Source organism: Misgurnus anguillicaudatus, chromosome 11 (genome assembly GCF_027580225.2).
Source record: "Misgurnus anguillicaudatus chromosome 11, ASM2758022v2, whole genome shotgun sequence".
NCBI classification, from domain to species: Eukaryota; Metazoa; Chordata; class Actinopteri; order Cypriniformes; family Cobitidae; genus Misgurnus; species Misgurnus anguillicaudatus.
Window position 1 is genome coordinate 37,079,278 of NC_073347.2, and position 25,097 is coordinate 37,104,374.

The following is a 25,097-nucleotide window of genomic DNA, read 5'->3' on the forward strand; positions in this document are numbered from 1 at the left end:
TTGACATCATTTGAAACTCTGAAGGGTCCTCTTTAATTAGTGTACATTCACAATAACAAGAGATCTTTGTGTTTTTGTCAAATAAAGAAAATAAACAGGGTGCGCATTCAGACATTTCTGTGTCCGCCAGCTGTCTCTCAAATCACGTTACAAAATCAGTTGAAACTCTGCGAATACTCGTCACACAAACATGATACACATATCCAAAGAAAGCCTAAAATTTCTACTTTTAAATCAGCTAATTATGATCAAAAACAAATATTTCCTGTTTATATAATCTGCATTGAAAAGTCTGATATCTGCATACGTCATCTCCTTCATTGCTGTGATTGGTTTTAGGTCTATCCAATTGGAAACAGAGGCATTTGAGAGACGTCCGTTGGTGACGCCCCTTTGGAAATTATTTGTCTATGAAGCTTTGCCAGACCATAACTCAGTTACTACTAAGAATGATATGGTTTCAACCAGGCTAGATACCTGTGTGTATTTCACACACTTTCTAAAGGGTTATGAAACCCCTCATTTTCAGCTCCAGTATACTTTACTATGTTTTGAAAAAAAAAAAAGATGCAACTTAGATGGGTGTAGACACTGTGAGGAGAAGAGTGAGGAGTGGGCGAGGCATGGGGAAAAAGAGATGGGACGATCAGGTGTCATCTGCAGCCGCCTCCCTAAATATCAGTGTTATATATTTTATTAATAGTCAAGAAAAACTGTTGTACAGTAGGTAAAATATGACAGTACCGTATTTGAAGAGATAGATATGTCCTAAGGACATGGTTCACTTAAAAAAATTTTGCTAAATAGCACTAAAAATGGTTCCCCTATAATTATGAGCCAGTGAACCACTTTCAGTGCAATTTAGACATCCTCGCATGAACACACAAAACTGCCTTCATGAGCAAGACCAACTCCACCTGTCTCTATTTTTAACCCAATCTCACAGGAATTCATATGTATTTTACAAGCTGGCTAATTTGTATGAATTTGTACAAAGTGAAAACATACAAATAATAGGAAAAACAATAAAAATATAGTTTTAAAATCATTTATATTAAAGAGAATAGCAGAGTTCACAACTATAACGATAAGACACAATGAACGATATCGTTGGGATCACTTTCTGAGCGATTTGTTTTTCCCACCTGATGAACGATAAACCATTGACAGCCAATCGAATCTAATTGAACTTCAAGTGCACGAGCATTTAAAAATGACAGATAACACTGTGGAGAAGGCTATTGTTGAGATTTATAACATAAAATGACCTCTGGTATCCAGCGCAGTTGCTATAAAATTGACTTCATAATGTTTTTATTCTACTACTAACTATTACAAAAGGTAAGATATTAGATTACACAAACTAGATTTACTGTATAGAGATACACTTAAAGTGGCGTGTTGAGAAAGTCTGCTGGTTACCCACTGTGTAAAAGCAACAAGATCAGCTTATTTACTCATTCAATGACATGTCAACCGATGTTTTTATTAAAGGAAATATACAATATTAGTTAATGCCATTGAAGCTAAATGATTTGCGCAAGTACTGGACCTTGCGAGCGAATTAGAATAAAGTTATTGTTAACGTCCGGTGTTGGTGATGCTAATATAGTTATCTTTATAGTTGATGTTATGTTTATAATGTGAACGGCCCTTAACCCCACCCCTAAATTCAGCGTCAAGGGATAAAAGCAGATTTTCCAAAAAAATAGAAAGTAGGTTGTACAAATTCATAAATTGAGATTGTGTTGCCAATTCTCAAAGCTTTCCCGAAAAATAGTAGTTGATGGCCAATCAATTGCCTGCAACTGAGTCTAGCCCTGACAGCATTGCAGGAACGCCTCTCTTCATGATCTGTCATGAATAGAGTTTATTGCCACAGGCTGTGATATTGACACAATGTATATTTCAAACCTGGAAGACAAAAATAGCACGAAAGTGCCTAATTTTCTAAACACCTCTGTTAGCATTTCAGAAAATGTTGCCTGCCAGCAATGATGCAAAAGCTTTACCAGCTTGTTAACGCACACCCCTGTCAAAAACGATTTTAAACTGCCTTTATGTCGTTTACTGTACTGTATTATGAGTGTGAAGAGTATGTACAGTATGAAATCTTTATTACCTTTTTGACACAACCATATGTCTGTGTATTTGAAATTACAGGGATTAACTGTGAGTTTCTGCCCTGTGAGGCTGGTAATCCGTGTGATAATGGGGCCGAGTGTGTGGAGGAGGCCGATCCTTTGCTCTTCCCTCTGGGCTTCAGGTGTCGATGTCGACGGGGTTTCACCGGGACCCGCTGTGAGATCAACATAGACGAGTGCGAATCCAACCCCTGTCTGCATGGCTTCTGTCACGACAGTAAGTGGAAATTTCTCCACTTATTTCACAAAACCCCAGAACTCAAACCATTGTGCATGAAGCCAAGCATTAAAAATATGCAAGGCAGTGTGTACCATGTAACTACTGTAGCCAACAATAAAAAGAAACAAAAAAGTTTACACGCTCATCAATTTGCATTTACTTTTAGGCATTAGCAGACGCTTCTATCCAAAGCAGTGATAAAACAGCAAAGTGATTTGTCATAAGAAGCTTTTATAGTGACCATGAATTTCATATACATGTACTGCACTTTCAAGTGTCCTTAAAGCCTGGGATACACCGCACATGTTTTGGCTGTCCCAGATGAAAGATTGCCACCGTGAAACAGTCGCAATTTCTATGATCGTGGCTCTTCATTGGTGGTCCTATGTCGTACAGTGAGAGAGGTTCAAAGACGGACGTTTTTCCGGTGATGCATCCAAAGATAGCCTACGATAGTTTTCTGACAGTGTCAGAAGTTCAGCATGATCACCACACAGTGTGTTTGCTGCTACGACCCGCGCGCTGGTATTTGTTTACCACGAGCTCTAACGTGTGACGTAGGCGCCAAAGCTTCCGTGTCATCATCATACAGTCCACATGCCTGTCGTACCCGAGTTTAAACGATCCATGATGCACATTGTGATAAGGTAATGATTTTAAAGGATCTTAAATCTTGCAGTGTATCCTGGGTTTAAGGCATGGCGTATGATAGTTTGTGTGAAGAACAGATGGATATTATAAAAATATATTTAAATGATTCTTCTGCAGCCCTCAATGTCATTTCCTATTATTTTTGTTCATTATTGTATTTTTAGAAACTCATCCTTTGTATGCAAATAATCTGAGGCAAAATTCTTTCAAATGTCCCATCTTCTCTGTCATTTCATAGTAAATAATGACACTGTTGTAATTTCTAGGTTTGCTAACATAGCACATAAGAAACTTAATCACATAGTTTCATAGCCTCATCCGGCCAGGTGTATAAGAGAAGATGAGACACTCATTACTGTATGAGCAGACTACAGTTGTTCTGGTTTGTTTTTATCAAGCGTCTCGGGCCGGCTGTGAGACGATCCATGAATGCAGCTTTGTAATTTGTATAATGGATGATAAATGGCTAAGTTAATACAATCAAAGCCCAAGACAGGGTGTTGTTCTTCCTCAGCAATCCAATAAGCAGTTTTTGTCCTTTTGCATCTCCTGCATAAATCATGAAAAATACCATAGATCAAACAGATGTTGTCATTAAAGGATTACAGATTAGCCAAACCTCAAGTACAGCCATTTCAAAAACTTTTCGTTGGGTATGTTTTTAGGGTTCTTTCTCAGTCACCCTGCTCAAGTGCTTTGCTCAAACGGTAACAGAGATGTAGGACAATGACTTGTAGCTTAGCAACTACGTTTTCCTTCCCTACTTGGATTTAAACTTGCGGTCTCAGGACCGCCAGTATCTCCAAACCCAACAACATCCATCAGACAGTTAACCTGTTTACTTCCGCCCGGGTCGCACCAACACCAGCAGCCCCACGCGTGCAATCCCTCAGGGCCAGAAAAGCACAGAGCTCTGCGATCTGCCGTATTTGTGAAAAGGTGAATCCTTCGTGGAGCTGGTGTGAAAAATACGGTTGCCACTCCGGACCCAAAGCATTTAATGAGAGTAATTGCGGCTACACATGCAGAGATAGAGTGGCAGTATAGATTATACGGTAAATCTACGGGATAATGAAGAATCCCGGGACTCTTGTAATATATTTGAGCCTGTAAGAACCCACAATTATCTCCGTCACAGGCTGCTGTTCTGCACAGAAAGACGGGATACGTTTCTCTTCGACAGCGTTAATGATTAAAGGCCTGTGCAATGGGTCATTAGCTTCGGGCGAGTCAGACTGAACACAAAGACGGTGGACATGACACATTTGTTGAATTCGTACGAGACGGCTTCACAAACACACTTTTTACATTTAATTGGTCGCACCTTGTTTTCGGCTGCTGGAGGGAATATAAATGACCGTCGCCGAACGCAGGCAGAGAAAAAGCCAATTTTACTGATAAGTGTGGTGAACAAAGGTTTTTAACAGAAGGAGAGAGGAATCATTGGTCTTCAGACAAATCTGGAAAAGTCTAGAAGTGATAAACTGGAGATGCTTTACACGTTTATGTTGGAAAAATCGCTCTACACTGCAAAAACAAATATTTTCAGTAATGATAACTAAACAAGATACATTACATTAAGGCAAAATTGGATATGTTTAGACTTGAGAATCTTATTTATATCTTGAATCAACTTTATTTCTCTTACCACAATGGCATTCTTTATACTGTATATAGCTTCATAAGTAAATGTATCTTTTTTAAGGGATGTTTACATTTTTCATGGAAAATATACTTACTTATAGTACACTTTAAAAATGTCTGCATTATTTTCAATCCATACTGGATAAATATTGGACAGAAAACTCTGCCTGGTTAAAATTACCCAATGCTGTGTTGTTTTAACCCAACAGCTAGGTTAATAAAACTCATGGTTGAGTAACAACAATCCAGCATTGAGTTGTTTTTAACCCAGCTTTGTTTTCGACTAATTTAGTCGTAGAACCATTTAGTCGAAGAACCATTTAGTCGAAGAACCATTTAGTCGAAGAACCATTTAGTCGAAGAACCATTTAGTCGAAGAACCATTTAGGCGAAGAACCATTTAGGACGAAGAACCATTTAGTCATTTAGTCGAAGAACCATTTAGTCGAAGAACCATTTAGTCGAAGAACCATTTAGTCGAAGAACCATTTAGTCGAAGAACCATTTAGTCGAAGAACCATTTAGTCGAAGAACCATTTAGTCGAAGAACCATTTAGTCGAAGAACCATTTAGTCGAAGAACCATTTAGTCGAAGAACCATTTAGTCGAAGAACCATTTAGGCGAAGAACCATTTAGGCGAAGAACCATTTAGTCGAAGAACCATTTCTTTCATACCTTTTAATAATCTGAAGAACATTTTTTCACAAATAAAAAGCCTTTTATGAAACAGAAAATGTTCTTCTATGGCTTTTTGAAGCACCTATATTTTAAGTGTGCATGTCCAGTATGTGTGTATTATTTCTTCTTTTCTGAAAGTGAACTCTGTCTCTCTGCAGTTGTGGATGGTTTTTATTGCTTGTGTAACCCTGGTTACGCTGGATTGAGATGTGAACTGGACATCAATGACTGCACCAACAACATGTGTGAAAACAACTCAACGTGCCTGGATCTCCATCTGGTAGGAACAATGAATCATCTGCTAACCGTCTAACTTTCATACACAGCCGGTAATGAATGAACAACAATAATACATGTGGGTACTAAGAATAGTGGCCACTAATGTGCATTAACATCTGCTGTTAAGTATGATTGTTTTCTGTGCAAGGTGATTCATCATATTCAAATCAGTCTTTGGCCCACGTGAGATATTTGGCATGTGCTGTAACTAAAACTGAATCTCTGTCTTCATTTAATGTACACAAAACCAAAGTATGTGCCAAAGTGTTATCATTTATTCATTCTATTCATATGTGACCCAGTCGGTAAAAAATCACATTTACATTTACTGTATGCATTTGGCAGGTGTTTTTTTTACAAAGTGGTTTGAGGTAAATTACAAGGTATACATTTTTACTTATATTAGTTTGTGTGTTCCTTGGGTTCGAGCTGTACGTTTCGGTTAAGCCTTTGACATGGTCAAAATGTTGTTGCATTATGTACAGTATGCTTAGTTTTTGTAGAAGACAGTAAATCACAAATAACCCTCAATGTTTTTTTTGTGTGTGTGTATGATAATTCAAAAAATGTTGTTTGGGCTTTCTGGTTTCAATGGGAGTGGATCGTGACCACCTCTTTAAGCTTCAAAGGGATGCAAATGTTTAATGAACTAACTCCATGAGACATAGGGCCGGCCCATGGGAATATGGGGCTCTAGGCGAGACCATGAAAATGGTCCCCACTGCTGTAAAAATTGTCAAAGTACTGCAATTCGACAGGTGAAATTAAAACACACAAAAATTACAATTTATATATTTAAGTGTAGAGACTTTTATTAAGTGCAACATATCAAGCAATGTTGTTATAGTACTGTATGTAAATACAAATATCATGGATATTAATACAGAAAAAAATACTATAGAAGGCTGATATAGTAGAACCTTATTGTAGTAAATTTTTTACTAAGAATTTTAGCACCATTTACTATAGTAAATGATATGGTATAATAGTCTTTTTTTTCATATCAAATCAAACTTTATAAATAAAGCACTTTAAAACAACCACAGTTGACCAAAGTGCTTTACAGAAAAAATATCTAAACATAAAAATGCAACTCATGCAAGACACATAAAACAAATTAAAATTTTAATAAAACAAATTTAAAACGCATGTCTAGTGTCAAAGGCCAAAGAGAAGAGGTGGGTTTTAAGAAGCAACTTAAAAGAAAATACATATAGGTTAATTTATAAAGGGTTTTAAATTAGCATATGCATTAAACAATGTAAAGCAGAACATAGCTTTACTTTTCTTCTTCTGCTTTTCTCTTTATTCTCTTCAGCTACTGTAAGGTACAATTTTGATGCCGGGACGGGTATACTTTTTCCGCTTCTGGCTCGCACGTGCACGCGTCCACGCAGCTTACAAAGTATACTTACTTGGGCTTCACCACGGCTACGTGTGGATGGCTGTGTTCGACACGTACGCAATTCAAACGATTTCTTATTCAAATGATTACTCTGCCAGGCAATCAGGGAAGCAATGATTTGTGACATTTACAGTAAACTAAAAATTTAGGATATATGAAGAAAAGTAGCAGATCCATAATTGCAAACACAGTTTAGAACAAACAAACAACAAAAAAACAAAGAGCAGAAATCAAACATTACGGTGACAAAAATGCTCCACAGCTCTCTGTTCTTGGAAGAAGTTAAAATAAAAGAAGAAAAGATGATGGTGTGTGTGCAAATGTTGTCTATTGCCTTTGTGTTACTGTTTGTAGTGAGTGTCTTAAAAGTGTCTCCGTGCCGTCTCAAATTTTGGGCAGCACGCGGATGAGCGCAGACCACTGATCTATATAAATGACTGGATTGCGCATAGAACGCTTAACGTAACAGCGTGAGGTAAAGCCAGCGCAGAGTTCGAGCGGCCATCTTGGTATACCCAACTGGCAGACGGCGTCATTGACTTCCATTCAAAATCATGATCCAATTTAACCTGCTTTACAGCGTATCAGTCACACAAGGTTAATTTTTAGGACATGTGTACGTAAATTAATTGTTAATTCTGGTGTTATTTGCAATGTTTATGTTTTAATTGGGCAGGCTAATGGATTTACAAAAACCGTTAAGGTGAGTGTGTCTGCTTGCATTTTGTTAATGACACAGGTATAAAAAAAGTTTTTTGACATTAAGCTATACACGGTCCGCGTTATTTCTCTAAATAAGTTAAGGTAACATAATTACAAAACCAGCAAATGATTGCATGCACGCACGGTACAAAGTATGATTATTAATTTAGATTTCAGAATGAGCATGTTTGTCATTAACACTAAATATGCTGCGGTCTGTCTGCTGATCTGATACTGTAATAAAGATGAATGTATAAAAAAAGCAAAAATGTTTAAAAAGCAAAATGTACAACTTTCAGTAGATAACTATGTACATGATTAGGACGTTTGTGTTGTAATAATGTACAGGGAGACTTTAGATATATAAACAGAGACAAGTAAAGTGATGTTTTATTATTAAAATCTGATAACGTTCATTGATTTAATAGAATGTTTGGGTATACCAATATGGCGGCGCGGTGGCTTCACAGTTGTGACGTCATGCGCAATCCAGTCATTTATATAGATCAGTGGCGCAGACCCACCTAATGATGAAAAAGATGTCATGTGGATGGCGCGTGTAAGCTAATGGCTTAAGCCTACCCACCCAACCTCACTAAAATAAGTCTTATTTTTTATCTTTGTTGTAAGATGTAACGTGAACATTATGTTGTTATACGATACTACATTACTCATTTTCCTAAACATTTCTTTTCCTGGTCTAAACAAGTCATCATCGTATCTTAATTTTTGTTTTTCTTCTTCATTCTTAGAGTACAAGTTACACTCCTTTCCATGAACCAAACATCTGATTAAGTTGTCTTGTTAGTTGGTTTAAACTAGCGTGACATGTTTCTATTGCAACTTTGTTCAGTAGTTTTTTAAACCTCACAGTCTCAGAGAGCAATGAATGAGTCAATGTGGAGCAATAAACAGCTCAGAAGCCTGTGTGACATGCAGTTATTCGGCTGCAATCCCAAATTGTTTTTCCTTCCCCTCAGCAAACCCAGACTAATACACCCAGAGAGAGAGAGAAACCGGCCCCTCCGCTCTCATTTCACACTTTCCCTCTCCTCCCCGGCTCTTTCCTGCTCTTATTTATCTCGCACACTTTCTCTTTTCTTCATCTATTTTTATTCCGGTGTTCTGCGAACAGGAGGGAAAAATAGTTTATCATTTATTCATGTTGAATAATGCAACCTCGGGTCCCGCTCTCTGAAAGGAGGCTGTGAATAAAATTGGGCTATTCGCGGCATCCCTTGGAAACCTGGAGGTGGGCGGTTTTGTAGGCTGCTGTCCTGTGAAAAGAGATGCGGGCGGGAATATTAGCCCTCACACACGCTGGGTTAATTAATGATTTGCATCAGGGAATGAGATCATTTCAGAGATGACCTTGACAAAGGAGGATCTGATGTGGTAATGCCATGAGTTTTTCATAAATGTAATAGGTTTTTAGACTTAAAGAACATGCTGCTGTTATTTATTCACTAACAAGCCCACGTGTACCAATCCCAGAATTGTTGAAGAATACTACTGATGTCTTTTACATGCAAGTACTGAATCTTTCAAGTGTAAGACAGAAAATACTCAGAACAATGTCTTCAATGCAGGACTCAGGCATTAAACATTAAAGCCATGTGATACCTGTGTGTGATAAATGAGTTTAATATTAGTTACCAAAACAATATGTTCATCAATTTGTATGAACCCATTCAACGGTTTTGCACAATTTGCATTCGCTGATGTGACGTTGGGGATTTTTTTCTCTAATAATTGTATGTTTTGTTTGCTTCACTACAAACAAATTCATACGATTTGCAAACTCGTCTAATACATGTGAATACCCGTAAGATCAGGTTGGTTAGAAAAGTGTCCAGTTCAAGAATGATTTAATTTGTAATATTTTCAATTAATTCAATGATCGAATTTACAAAACTGGTATAAATAATTTTCTTTGCAAATTAGACTAACTCAGTTCTGGAGTTGAGCTCACTGGACAGCTTAAAGGATTTTATCAGATATAAAAAGCTTACTAGATTTGAATATTATTCATAAATAATTGTTTAAGTGTTAGTCTTTTCTGTCTTTTTATGTTTCTGTTTATCACATGATGTTAGACAACTTCACAGTAAGCTCATATAAGTTAATTTAACTTAAAACATTTATGGAAACTCACTGGTTTGAAATGTGTTAATTTTGCTTAAACAAACAAGTGATTTTAAGTTGAAGAGTTTTATGTTCTTATAAAAGATTTATGTTAAGTGTGCATCATCCTTATTTTTGAATACAGAAGTAAGTGATGTGACGTAGTTCCTCACTTTGTCCATTTCAATAGCCAGCCGGTAGAAAACAGTGTCGTGGGAGCTCGCATAAAACATGATTAAAAACAGTTATGGTAAATATTTACTACACCTGCCATGATCCAGTGTGAGGATGAAATGAAGAAGTGTCCTTATATATCATATGAAGATATATTCAATCATTTTCTGTTGTTGCTCGGGGCTGACGGGTCTTTAATGTGCAAATATAAAAGCACAGAGATATATCAGGATCTCTTCAGTGGGAAAGTCAGTCGAGTGTTTGTACATGAAATAGACCAAGACTTTGTGTTTTTAACCTTTTCAGGGATGGTTTAAAATGTCACAACTCTCCCCTGGTGTGAGGTTTTTTAAACGTCAATTTTTAATCGACAGGTTTTTTATGGCGACACATCAAGCTTCACGCAGTCCGACAGTCAGCAGCATCTTTCTCATTCAACACATTGTAAGTTATTTGAACGAACCTTAATAAACACATTAAACTATTACATATATTCAGTATTGTTTTCGTTTTATGAAAATATTACTAAATCGCTTCTTATGCACTAGATAGAGACATAAGCTTAGGAAATTATTTGCATATTTAAAATTTTTAAAATAGCAGTTTATATCGTATATATTCGGTACTGTAATCACATTTTTGTAACAATATATAGTAGCAGAATAAATAAACCAGCTAAATCAGCCTATTTTCATCAGCATAATATTAGTTGTTTTTAAACAATGATCGTATTTATTGTTCACTGTCAGTGTCTATGAAAGGTTTTACTGGATGGATGTGTGGATACAGATAATGGGTGCACGTGCGCCACATACACATTCGGCTCTTATGTGTGTATTATGGTTAAAACAAATGTTTTGTAGAGATTTACTCTTGTTTGTATCAGCTATTATGGCAACCCCTAACTGCACAAATGATGCAATGATGAATCCTTCCTGGATTTCATAAAATGTCATAATGGCACACTTACGTATCTCATGATACGACTACTGTTAGCTTTAGCGGCTCACCGTAAGTCTTACACAAAGGAGCTCAAAGATGGCATATATGTCAAAAATAAGGTGGATAGGTAAAAACAAAACCAGGGTTTATTTATTCATATAGCATTCACACAACTGTGAGTTGACCAAAGTGCTTTACATGACAGAATAAAAACACATTTGAAACAGAATAACTAATAAAAAATATAAAGAACAATAAAAATAGCAATATAAAAACATTCTGTTAGGTCATTGACGTTCGCTCAAGGAGATGAGATTTGAGCTTAATTTTAAAGACGGGTAAAGAGGACGCAGTTCTTATTTCAACCAGAAGATTATACCAAAGTGTGGGCCCAGCAATTGCAAAAGCTTGGTCGCTGCTGTGTTTAAGTTTTGAACTGTGGATTGAATAAGTACTTTAAAACCTACGTCTAATGGATGCTTACCCACAACTCAGGGAGGTATACTGGTGCCAGATTATGGACTGATTTAAAAACCAACATTAACAGTATTGGAAAATATTTGTTTGTTTCTAGAGAAGAACAAAATGAGGGTGATTTAGATGTTGACAAAATCATTTTTATTTCTAAGTGGACTGTCCTTTCAAGAGACCAAAGCCCATGAAACGTATGCAATTTTCTTTCTCTTTCTTTCTCATGAGACCTAGTAGGTGATTACGCTTACAGTATTCAAGTCATGATGTCTGTTCAAAGTTGCTATACAAGAAATGAAGATAAATATTTGATCTAGCTTACAAATGTACACAAAGCAATTTAAAAGAAATATAGAGCAATTGTCAGCGGACATGTTTACAACCTTCGATAAATGAGTGAAATAGCATTGATATATGTTAATATCCTCTATATGGTTAATAGTAGGATGGTCGCATGAGTGCTTTTAAATGATTGTTGTACTGTCACAGGTATGAATCACTGATTAAGAAACGCTTTAGCCACCATGTAATTGAGCTCTTAAATGCAACCACGTTCTGGTTAGATTGCAGTGGATGTGGGATGTGGAGAGAGGGGTGGATGCAGAAGGTCACATGAGAGTATATTTCTTCCATACGCTCGGTAAATTAGATTGACCTTTCTCTCTCGGTGTGAGAATGTGGATTTTCTGGTTCTGACTAGCCGACAGGAGTCACCACCTGCCCGGTACAGGAGTAACATGATGGGAGCTGCACTGCACATCTCATGCAAATCATCTTCATCTGAATATTTCAGTTCTTTGAATTCAGAGGCATGTGGAGAGAAGTGATGATCTTTTTTTAATGTTTTAGCTCTTTGGATGGATTAATTGTTTTGTTTTATATGTTTTTGGGTGTGCTTAAAATGCACTTTAAAGAAATCTGATACTATATACTGTACTACACCAAAACAGTAATCAATTACTTTTTAAAACCATTTTGTAAATTTAAGCTTTTATTTATTATATAGATGGTTTCATCTGATGTGTTGTCATGGTTACGTGCTTGGCCCTTAGTTAACTTATGCTGTGTGTGTTGTTCTGGCTAGTGGCTAAATGACCTCTGAAACTTTGTCGAAATTAAAAAAATGTTTCAGTTTCCTAAAGTTGAGGGGAGATGGCAAGCAATTGACTTATTTATTTGTTACATTTTCATTGAGTATTTTTAAGAGTGAAATATGTACAGATGTATAAATACAAACTGTGTTCATTCAAAGTAAAAGCATCTTTAAAGTTGCAATCAAATGTCACCAGGTAAGTGCTCTTCTGGCGTTTGTGCAGTTCAAAGTTACAAGCAAAACTTTAGCGTTTCATCATAAACATTTATACTACTCAGTCTGTCAAACATAACACCCTCACATCATTTCCAAGCCAAATGTACTTCAGTCCTGAGCGTTAAAGATAGTTTATTGTTATATAAAATACTGTGAGTGCAGGTCTGTACATAAAACATGAGCATATATTCTCAGGTCGTTCAGAGCACCAGTTTGTTGCTGCGTCGTGCAGTAATGGATCTCGTATAGATGAGAGATTTATTTCACTTGCTAATTCTCTCACGATTGTTTTTTTAAAGAAGTCTTTCTTCCTGCGACTCCATGCGGAGACGAGAGCTAGCTTTTGAAAGCCATCTCATGGATTGCGGTTTAATACTTGGCAGCGTTTACATAGTTATTTATTTACTTCAGTTCAAATAAAAATAACCCCGGGATGCTTCGGAGACCTACGATCCCTGCCGATGATTTAGCAGCCTAAATAAGATGACATTATCTTTAGCCAGAGGTGAAAACAGGAGTTTTCTGGAGGCATCCGATCCATCACACCATGTCTGCATAGCTTCTTCTGTCTTCTGAATAAGGCCTGCAGTGTTTAAATTACATTAGGCAAAGCTTAACACTGTGTCTGTGTCTGGATGAAGCACAGATTAGCATGCACTCCAGGATCAACCCTCAGGGCAGCGGCGATGAGGGACTCCAAACATCCATCCACTTTGCAAACCTGCACTCATTTCAATTGCGAGGGACCAGACAGAATGAACCTTTGCCATGCAAAATAGCAGACGCCAAACCCCCACAGTGATTAATTTTCATAATGAAAACTTTAATGACAAAGTGGAGGGGAGAGAAGTCCATAAACTCTGCGTGACGAAAAGGTTGACTGTATTCTGACAGGTCATTCTCGGTGGACCCGTTCACACCTGGTATTGAGATGCGTCTCGAGTAATCCGATCGTAGCCCGTCAGAGGAGACACACCACCGGTTGCATGTGGTATAGCGATGTGCATGCCAAATGCATCTTTATTTAGAAGCGCTTCTCTGATTTCATTACTACATACCTCACTATGTCTGCGTGTTGCATGTTGATGAAGAGCAAGCAATGTATTGGCTTATCTATTCTATTACATCCAATTTGGGATTTGCTGTTACTTTAGTGAAGTGCATGCATTAACTAAGCTTCAAATGATCTGTAAGAATACTAAAGTCTGTGCATGTACAGTACATGTGTGCGCTCCACTTTTTTTGATCAGATGCTTATTTGATGCCACACATATACAGTCTTGTTTTAGCAGCGTGTTTGATTGACGGGTTAGTAGGCGGTACTTCGTCAATGCGTCAGGATGCATTAGTCACATGTGTTTTTTTAATAATCTTTGAATGTCATTTAAGTGATCAGATTGCAAAGCAGTGCGGCCCCTTTGTTTCGACCCCGTGTTTAGTGCTGGTAATGAAAGAAGATTAATACTACAGTGGGTGTAAATGGGGTCAAATATCCAGGTGCAATTTAAGAAACACATTCACGTTGAAGCTTCTTTTCAAGCTCATCTTTTCGAGTGAGAACACGTTAGCTGTGCCAGGACATTAAAACCATAGAAATGCATTTTATGCACTTAAGGTTCTGTTTGTTTGAGATGCGCATGGGGCGTAATTCAGATTTTTTTTCTCTTTGAAATGATCTTTAGAGCAATTTATGCCAAAATTAAGTTTGTATGCCTGAATATCTGATGTGCAGTGGTGGGTGGTTGAATGAGTCTATTTGCATAGCAGACATTGCTCTTTCATACAGATAGCATGTATAAAAGCCATGCTAAATACATTTCAAGTTAATACAGTAGTACTGTAGGTGGGATGGAAGTTGAAGCTACAGATTCTACCTGTTTTTTTACAGATTAAAGGCCTAATCAATACATCCTGCGCAATGCAGTGCACTAAGCAAGTGTTTTTGCTAGTTTCAGCATGACGCAGTTATAAACAGGACGAGAACGCACGTACACTTTGCTTAATGCACACACATGGAGCACAAAAACATTTTTAAATATGAAAAATGCTAAGGATTATAATGTAAAATATATTATTGGACCAATTCCAGGACTTTAGAAGGCATGAAGAGTTGCTTCACCTGTAGCCTGGTAAGCTGATTTTTTGCCCTTAAAAAGTGCAAATACTGCATTTATTTTGAAATGTTTCTAAATGCCACAGATTTATTTTATATGATGACTTTGAGCCGTTTTAAGTAATATTTTTCGAAACCCAGTCCCAGTGCTATTTCTCATTCTTACAAATATAATGTATTTTTACTTATGCAAACCTTTTTTGCATATTTGTAAATTATTCCTATAAAAACCTTTACAGTGATCATGAATCAGCTTATTTTACTTAATACTCCATGAGTGAAAGAATGACTTTTAAAGAGAACCAAAGCTTTAATTACACAAATAACCATTTTAAAGAATAAAACACAACACATATTTTTAACATTAATCTTAAACTGGTGATCTTCTTCCTCTGCTTACAGTTTTTCCACTTACAACTCTCTAAATGGGGAATCGACATGACGAGAGCACAACTGTCTTTTAAATGGGATGAGAGACGAGCCTTTCCTTGGTTTCTTGCATGTTATGCCCAAAACACACCCATTACTCATTACAAGACTAGGAACTACCCTTTTAGACCATGCACACAAAGCATTTGTCCGTTGTTAAACTAGCAAAAGTGGACTTGGACACACAATAAGTGCACTTGCCCCATGCACTTTACACCATATGCTTGGATCGTTAAAATAGGGCCCTAAGTATGTTTAGTATACATTTTATATGTGAGACTGCCTGTGAAAACTCAGCTAAAGTCATTTTAGTGATGTATTGTTTTCTACATAAACTCATCCTGCATAACATAAAGGACATGCTGTAAAAATATAACCTTGATATCTTAAATATTGACTGAGTAAGATCATGTCAAAGATTGAAATCAGTGTAAAATCGATGATTGAAATCAAGCTTTGATGCTCTCATTGCATTACATAGTGTGGATTTCACAGAAAGGGTCAAATACACATTTATTTTAGAGAAAAGTAGATAGGGTGCTAAGGAACATTGCAAAAAAAAAAAAAACAGAGTCATGCATGCTTTTTCCAACACTTGTGCACCAAAAATTTTAAGCAATTTTCACCCATTCCAAACCTCTTTTCCATTGTTGAATATTCACACTGTTCATATGATGCAGACTAACCAGAGCCTATCAAACTCCAAAGAAAGCAAAAATAGCAACACAAAGTCCATACAATACACTATAATCTAAGTCTCTTAAAGCCCTACAATGTGTCAGAAACCAACATTTTTATTTGCTGAAAATCTCTGCCGCAGCTCTCATTTGCAAGTTGAAGGCACAACCTCAAACCTGGCACGAAATATTTTCACGCACTAAATTCAAAGAGGTGCATGAAAAAATGAGATTTAAGAGCTCAGCATAATGAAGGATTTTCAGCAAATGTTGAGTCAAAATCCAGTCTTTGCAAAGAAGCCTTGAAATACATCACACATATCTGGACTTACCTTTATGAGTTTATCTCATTTCATTTGAATTGTTTATTAAAGCCTACCTTAGCGGTTCTGATAACATCCTCTTTTGTTTTCCAGGTTTAGTACAAATAATAAAAGAAGTTTACATCTTTCCTTTAGTAGCACCATAGTGTTTTGCTATTCTGTCATCTTTTATGACGCTTATTTGATACTAAAAAAAGACAATTTAAGGTGCACCAATAGATCAATGTGAAAATGTTTATGTAGGTCAAGGCGAGGATTCGATGGAAGAGTCGCACTGCTGTCGATTATCTTTTCATTTGCTCTCTTCATTTACATTTCAGAGTTACAGCTGTCTCTGTCTGCCAGGCTGGGAGGGGGAGTTCTGTCAACGGGAGAGCGACGAGTGTTCATCAAAACCCTGCAAAAACAACGGCACCTGTACAGACCTCCTCAACGCTTACAGGTGGGTTGCACAAACACAGCCTGATGGAGGAGAGCGGTGGTGCCATCTCTAAAGGAGAACTGGAATAAACAAAATGGAGTTTTGGCAGCCTTTCTCATATGTGTGCAATGTGTTTCATTTAAAATGCTCGCTTGTGTACAAATTCTTGCTGCAGGTTGCTGTAATGGTAATGCAATAGTCTGTAAAAAAATGAATGTGTGTTTCTGCATGTGTGTATAGTAGTGATGCACTGCCACAGATGTCTGTGCCAATACAGTGATTTTGATTACTAACTCTGATCATCAGCTGTTTTTAAACAATGGGGGGGGTGCTTTTATCTGCTGATACCAATTTTTGGCTGATACTGTATATTGATGCATCCCTAGTGCATAGAGATCTTCATGGGTCCACTTAGATCTGAAAACCTGAGGTCCAACCCAAGAGCCGAGCGGGTTTGGCTCTAAAAGTTTAATAAATTAGCTGTTTGTAAAAATCATTCAGTTCAAATAAAAAACCACAACAAGTCATAACAACGTGTCCTCTCCTGATGCCCCGTTCGGTGGGGAGATTCTTAAAGAACCGAACAGTGTGCCTCGGACACAAATTGGGTATAATATAAGCAGCATCGGGCCTCAGGTAATTTAAAATGAATGGGTTTTTGCTGAATGGACCCAAAAAGACCAGAACTGTATTGTGTGTTCATCGAGTCCTTTTCCAACCCCCCCTCAGTTTGTCAAGAGTGCTTTTGACATTGTGTGGCTGGCAGTAAGTTAATTTTCATTGAGACAGACCTGTCAATCAATTTTAAATGCACATGTTAGCGGTTACATTGGTGTCGTCTATAGAAAATAAATGGAGCAGTGCCAAATTGGTTGCGAGGCCACAGGGGTTTCTTTCTGTCGGACTGGTGCATGTGGGGCTACAGACAGCACACACACATGTCGGTGCTGTTTCCATTTGGGTACAGTGGGGTTAAAAAAAATTGCCACTGGATCCCGCTCAGGTTTGTCGTGGGTCAGGTTCACGGGATTTATGCACGTCGGATTTGGGTATAAAGTGATTCGGATCATTTGGGGTTGGGTAAATTTCTTTGCACCTGAGAAGACCTTTAGTACATAGTACAGTATTTGCATTTATGCATTTGATAGACACTTTTATCCTAAAGGACTTTGCAATGCATTCAAAAATTATACATTTTTCTCAGTAAGTTTGTGTCCCCTTGGAATCCAACCCACAACCTTTGCACTGCTAATGCAATCTGCAGTACTAAAGTATAACTATCTACAGTATTTTGACCATAATGTTAATATTTTGGTCATCTTGTAGCTCAATTGGTAGAGCATTGTGGTGCAATTACCAAGAAACACACATACTAATAGGAAATGTAACCTATACCTTGTCATGCACTGTGAGTCGCTTTGAATAAAAGCATCTGACAATTGCATAAATTTTAATGTATTTTAGGTGCTCTGATACAGCCTGACATCTTTTTGTCACTTTGCACATTAGTGTCAACTAAAACGTTTTTTTTTTTTCGTCAACAAAACTATGACTTTTTTAGTCGGAGCGAAATGGGCTGAAATTAACAAATGACGTGACAAAGCATTGATGCGTTTTTAAAGGACATTTTTGTCAGAAGACAAATAAAAATGATGACTAAATCCAAAAAGCGTGCGAAGATGAGCACTATTCGGAGACAGAAGTTGCTTGCGTCTCTCCTCTCTAACAAATGTTGGAGATAATGAATTGCAGATGGCAGGTAAAACAAATGAATCCATCAATGGAGCTCAGCAGGAGGAGGTGTCTCACGATCGGTGACTCACTTGAGGAAAAAGCTGCTGCCGCTGTTCCACCTAATGTGCCCTCTTGCTGAGGGCAGAAGAGAGAGAATAAAAGAGAGAGAGAGAGAGAGAGAGAGAAACAGAGATTGGTAGCACTACTGTAAGCTCACTGCCACCATGTGGAATGCACCTTTCCTGAATTTACTCTCTGTACTGTAAATATAATCCCTGTTCACTGCTTTAACATCCCAGTGTCCTATTTCCATGTGTCTGTGAATGTAATGCTCCTTCGGCCGATAGTGAAATGAACTTATAAATCCCCTCAGCTCGCCTGAATTCTCATAACACAGAGTAACACAAAACTGTTTCCTTCAGACACAAGAGCATGTGGTTTTGGTAAATAACACGTATATAAACAGCGTCTCTGACCCTCTATAAAACAGCCATTGTGTGGATTATTTTATTTCTACATTTTACTTAACATTTAGGAACTTGCTGTGCACTGTCAGGAAAAAATGGTCACTTAGAAAGGTCATAATATCTGCCATTTAGGTACAGATTCAGACTTTATTTGTATTTTACAGTTTGGTCTCGGTCTCGATTCGGACTTGAATAAGATGGACTCGACTACAACACTGTTTGGTACCATATGTACCTTTGATGTACTAGTATGCAATCTGTGGTACTAATATGTACCCCAGTTAGGGCAGGGGTGGCGTTTTCGTATGGCAGTCGGCATACCCTGGCATTCAGACAAAACAGCAGAAATAAAGAGTTTGTGATGCTTATTAAAGATGATTTAGTAGAACAGATTTGAACATTGGTATGTTCTTAATAGTGATAATAAATAGGTGTGTTATGCTGCGTTTACACCAACCGCGTTTGAGGTGTCAAAATTGCGCGAATGCATTCAAACTGTTCAAGCGGCAAACTAGGCGCGGTAGACGGTCTACACGCGAATGTAGTGGTGCGAGACCTCCAGACATGCGTCAATGCGTCTTCACATTGACTTAAAGCAACACTATGTAGTTTTTCAACCTTTAAATAATGTCTCTAAAATTATTTCAGTGATAGAATAACTCTTAACTGGACAAATTCTACTGCTGCTGCAACCTGATCAGCCTCCTAGCTGCTACAAGCACACTCTGAAAGTGGCGGTGGAAGGTAGAAAACACAGCCCCGCCCCTCCCCCTGCCTGCAGAAGAGTGTCTGATACCAGGCACTGTTGCACTTTTCAACCACATGGGGGAGCCGTAAGTCAATTTTACATGGATACTACATAGTGTTGCTTTAACATTGAAATCACTCGCGATTGACGCCTGTACCGCGGCAGGTGTAAACGCAGCATTAGACTTCATGATGCGCTGTAGGAACCAACAGGAGGATGACATCAAACATCCCGGATTAAAATATTTCAAAGTTTGTATTGCTTGTGTTTTGTCGTTATCTTTACGTCTGTGCATGTCCATGCATTCTTTAATTCTTTAGTATGGTGGCATTTTTTTAACATTGGTAAAGTATGGGTACATTTTGTTTATATATTGTGGTTTTATGGTTATTTGAGAATGTTCATGTTGTATAGCCAGCAGAAATGATGCCATACCCAAGGTTTTTGTGAAATGGCACCACTGAGCTAGAGACCTTTTTGAACTATTTTTCAAGATTTTTATTGTCATGTAGGCACAATGAAATTCTCATTTTGCTTTTACCTCACAAAAACAAGTGTAGAAGGGCAGCAAACAAGTACAATTACAATATAGTAAAAATTAGAGTATAAAAGTAAAGAAATTGCAATCAAAAAGAATCAACTATAAAAAAGTATGCTATGGAATAAAAAATAAGAACTACTATAGAAAGTAAAAAATAAATAGTACAAACAAGTGTTTTTTCAACAGTATGAACACTAATTATTGAAAATTAAATCCAATTAAATTAGAATAATATAAATGTTCAACATAATAGTACAGTAATAGCAGCAGGACAAAAGTAACGAGTGTTACAAGGAACTCCTGACATTTAAACCCGATTTACTTTTATTTTGAAAAACTCTGAGAAGTCAAACTTCAGGATGTGTAAGAGAACTAAATAACTTGTAGATTGATCAGTACTTTAACACATGAAACCTGAAACACAACGCGTTATAAGGTAAAAATGACTTGTGTCATTAAAAATGACAAGGGTCATTATATAGGTATAAGGTAAAAATGACAAGGGTTGTGTGCTAAAGATGTAGTCATAGTTTTAAATGCAAATGTAGTCAGAGGTCTGAGAAAATCACTTTGTCCTGCGTTACTTTCACCCAGTTTCTTCCCTACTCCTAAAAGCTGATCAAATGAACTGTTTGGGTAATAGCAGTGTCCCTCGTTCGAATACCATGTGCATCTTTACTACAGCAGCAATAGCAAGAAGCAAATCATCATTCTTCATTGGCAGTATTTTTTTTTAGATATGAAAAGATCAGCACAGAAAAAGCCTTTTTACATTCTCATTTTACCATATAATTATGAATCACAGTTTTTTTTGTAAATAATACCTTTGAGAATAGCATGGCTGACCTTTAAAACAGCCATTGTATTATTTCATATCCTAGATGTTTTTCTTCTTTTGTCTTTAGGAATGCTGTGGATGCACCTCGACCCCTCATATAGTAGTTAACCCAAAAATGACAATTCTCTCTCCCCTGTCATGTTCTTTTAAAACTGTAAGAGATTTTACCTGTGTGTGAACGCCAGCAGAAACTGAATAGTGTTTGAGGCTGTTAGTCTTTCTGCTTTTACAAAAGAGAGACACAGTATTTTAGTTTTGTGGGTGAGATGTCACTTTAAGGCAAAGTTTTTATTGTTGATGAGAGTTTAGATGGCAGCACACAGTGTAATCCTGATCTGAAATGAACAGAAAATGACTTTTTTAAAGAGATGTGTGACATTCATTATTGCAAAAGCACCACAGGCAAAGCTAAATTGGAAAATGTTCCTCTGGGGGATTTTGCTTTTATGCTACAAGGTCACTGTGTGCCAGGAGTGTCAGTCTTTCTCTATATGCATGAATATTTTAACCTATTAGTTTGTGATGTGGTGTCCCACATAGAACCAACAAACACACCTTTGTGATTGGAGAACCAGCAATGATGTCACCAACTGTCCTTTACAGGACATTAAAGTATATGTTTATTTGTCATAAACCCCCAGATCTAATGTAGTACTACAGTTAATGTTTACAGTTCATATATTATCTCATAAATGAAGACATGTTTGCATTAATAGGTAAATCCCCAAATCCATTGGTCAAGATTACGGTTCAATTAAAATCCTGAATAAGCTCTGTGATTAACTAAATATACTATCTAATCTAACCGTGAGGCTTTAATGTCTTTCACCTTCTTCTACCTATACTGTTCCTTATGAAAATTAACCATGGTTTTATTACAAATAAATTAAAAACAAGGTTACTTTAGTTAAAGCAGGTTACTACAAATAAACCATAGCTTTGATACAGTAATCATAGTTTAACTCTTTTCCCGCCAGCGTTTTTTTTTTTTTAAAGTTGCCACCCAGCGCCAGCATTTTTCATTATTTTCACAAAAGTTTAATGCTTTGCAGAGAATGTTTTTCTTTAACATATAAATAATATATCAAATGAAAGAACAGACCCTCTGCTTTCAAACAACAACAAAAAAGTTTCATCCTTCCTTCATTTGTTATCTTTTTATCACCTCTCATATATGGGTAGATTTCTTCAAAAATAGTTTTTTAGCAAAAAGCTGAGATAATTGCAAGACTTCTGATAAAGATCAGATTCAGAGCGATGATCAAAACATACACAGCTTTGAGCTGTTTGCCCTAAGGGAATACTTCTGGGATTTATAAGTTGCGTAAGAGCACCATCTGCTGGATAACAGCGGCATTATGGATTGGCGGAAAAACTCGTCATTGGCAGGGATGTGTTTTCTCTTAGGCAGGGAAAGAGTTAACCATGTTGTTTTGTAATAAAGCCATGGTTTTACAAATGGTATCAATATGACAAAAACTTGTGCTGTGTCTGCAACCGCTCCCTATCTCCTAAATAGTGCATTATATTTCCGCCATTTTGGAAAATATAATGCATATGTTTTTTAAATATAATAAATAAACATAATAGTAAATAAATATGACAAGCAGATCAACTGATGATCAACTAATACAATAAAGATGACAAATCTGACAAACAGTAAGAAAGTAAACTTAACCATTTCACAGTACAATCCATAAAGCCACACAGGTGAAAAGGTTTATGACAAATCTCTGCGACAGTTCTCTGATGCATGTTAATTATGTCAGTGTACCAAAACGCTCACTTGTTTTCGTTCACTTCTTCCTCATATAGTGAACAAGAGAGCAGTTTTGGACACAGCATTGGTTACTACACTTTTGCAGTTATTAAAGCATGGTTAATTTTTCTAAGGGGTATGTTGATTGTAAAGTGTCATGTGACAGTGTGTTGTTGTTGTTCTTATTCTGTTGGAGAGGTGCAACCTGAATAGTGCATTTAGTGCCACCTACTGTTGTCTCATTTTTGTTGTTGTTGTTTCGAAGATGTCTTTTGTTTTGTGGCTCATGTGCAGGTTGTCAACTCAGCAGGAAAGATTGTTTGGCTCTGTTTACATACAGGAGGTAAGCGCATGTAAACGCGCTGATGACGCATGATGGCTGCGTGAACAAGGCTTGCAAAACATGTCACAGAAGAGAAGAGAAAAACACATGCGTCCAATTATTGCGTTTGATCCGAGTTCAATGATTTGTTGAACATTTTTTGGTCCTTCGCCTTTCACAGATGACATATATTTATACAAATACATTTAAAGAACTTAACATAATGATTGCTATCAGGATGTGATGAGACTTTTAACCAGCATAACTAAAAATGTTTCTGGATCAAATCAGATACCCTGCCTTTAAGTAAATACTTAACAAGCTCAAACTAAGTACATTTATATACTATGAATGTGTGTAGAAGTATTGTAAATATTCTTTTGTCACATACTGTTTCCTGCCTATATTATCTGCAGCTATATTTCTCTAACACCCGCCAGGCAATAAACGTTATAATTGTTCAAACTTTGCATATTTTGCATTAGCAATTATAACTGGCATTCAGTCAGAGATTTTCAAGACCAAGATACCGAGAGTACACTAAGATTTTTCTCAGCATCACAGGAGAAATCCAAAGGCTCTGACTTAACATTGATTCTGTCTCACAGGTGCAGATGCCCGCGTGGCTGGTCAGGTGTGGACTGCGGTGAGGATATAAAGGAGTGTGCATCCTCTCCCTGCCTCAACGGGGCACATTGTCTGGAGTCTGACATCCCAGAGGAGTTCTCCTGCACCTGCCCTCCTTTCTTTACCGGCTCCCTCTGCGAACATCGCTATGACCCCTGCGACCCGCACCGTAACCCCTGCCAGCACGACTCGGCCTGCCGTGGGCGCTCAGACAGAACCGTTCTCTGTGTTTGTCCAGCCGGTGAGATATAGCAACTTAACTGCATCCTTCCTGTTGATCCGTCCCACTTTGGATGACATCTCTGTCTCTCTTTTATCAGGCTTTTGCACTTGTATTGGCAAGGATTTTATTATGAAATACCAGCATTTTATAAAATCCTCACCATATCATAAAGCACTTTGCAGTTCTGTTTTGCCTTATGGTGGTTTTAAAAGATAACATAATTACATGGCTCACAATTTAAATCTTTTTTATGTTTTCCAATTACAAAGTTAGTCAAGGTTTTTTGCACTACAAATGTTTTTTAAATGACCGTGTTCAACCCCTTTAAATTAGATGGGCTTTGCTGAGCAGCATGTGCTACTCCAACATTTCGTCACAAAATATTTGATTTATTTATTCGTGTTCTTGGACATGAATTTTGGGGGGGGGGGGGGTATTGAGCACCAATGTCTTTTTCATGTCCCTAGCATGATTTCCATGTAATTTTATGTATTGTATTGTATTGTTCTTTCTATTTTTAAATCATTAATGATTGGGGTTTGGGGTTAGAATTGGGGTATGGGTTAAGGTGTAATTTTATGTTTTGGTTTTTACATGTTTTTCTTTCGAATTTGTAAACAATTTTCGCTTGGGGTTAAAGTTGGGGTTAGGTTTAGGATGTCTGAAATGTAAAAGAAAGTCATTCTAACCCCAAGCAACAATGGCAGAAAAGGAACAAAAATAAGAAAATAATACATAAAATTACACAAAAAGTGCTATGGACACAAAAAAAGCTGAAAATCGGCTCCATGGACACAAATAAATAAATAGAATATTTTGTGACTATACCACGGCTGGCCTTGAGATTGGGTTGGCAATTGGAATAAATGGGTATCTTTCCTTCATTTCTAATATCTGCTATGTGCTTTATAGTGATCGGGCGGCTCAAGTTGCTGAACACCAAATAGGTGTTGGTAATGTGTGTACTGAACTGTGTGTGTGTGTGTGTGTGTGTGTCAATAATGTAATAATGGTGACCACACACCTGTAAAGATATTTTAATGACCTAATGTATGCCAAAGCTAAAGGCAAAGAGACATGATTCAAGTGCACGTCTATAAATTTACATGCATTTAATTTTCAACAGAAGAA

General features: G+C 37.2%; 1 protein-coding gene across 1 annotated transcript in view; it reads left to right on the top strand.

The window, feature by feature from the left end:
- eys (eyes shut homolog) overlaps positions 1–25,097 on the top strand; it is a 255,595-nt gene that overhangs the window by 79,612 nt on the left and 150,886 nt on the right. The window contains exons 17-20 of the mRNA XM_073873603.1: positions 2,164–2,361; positions 5,497–5,618; positions 16,607–16,728; positions 23,725–23,984. Coding sequence (XP_073729704.1) covers positions 2,164–2,361; positions 5,497–5,618; positions 16,607–16,728; positions 23,725–23,984 — 702 coding nt within the window. The remainder of the gene's footprint in view (positions 1–2,163; positions 2,362–5,496; positions 5,619–16,606; positions 16,729–23,724; positions 23,985–25,097) is intronic.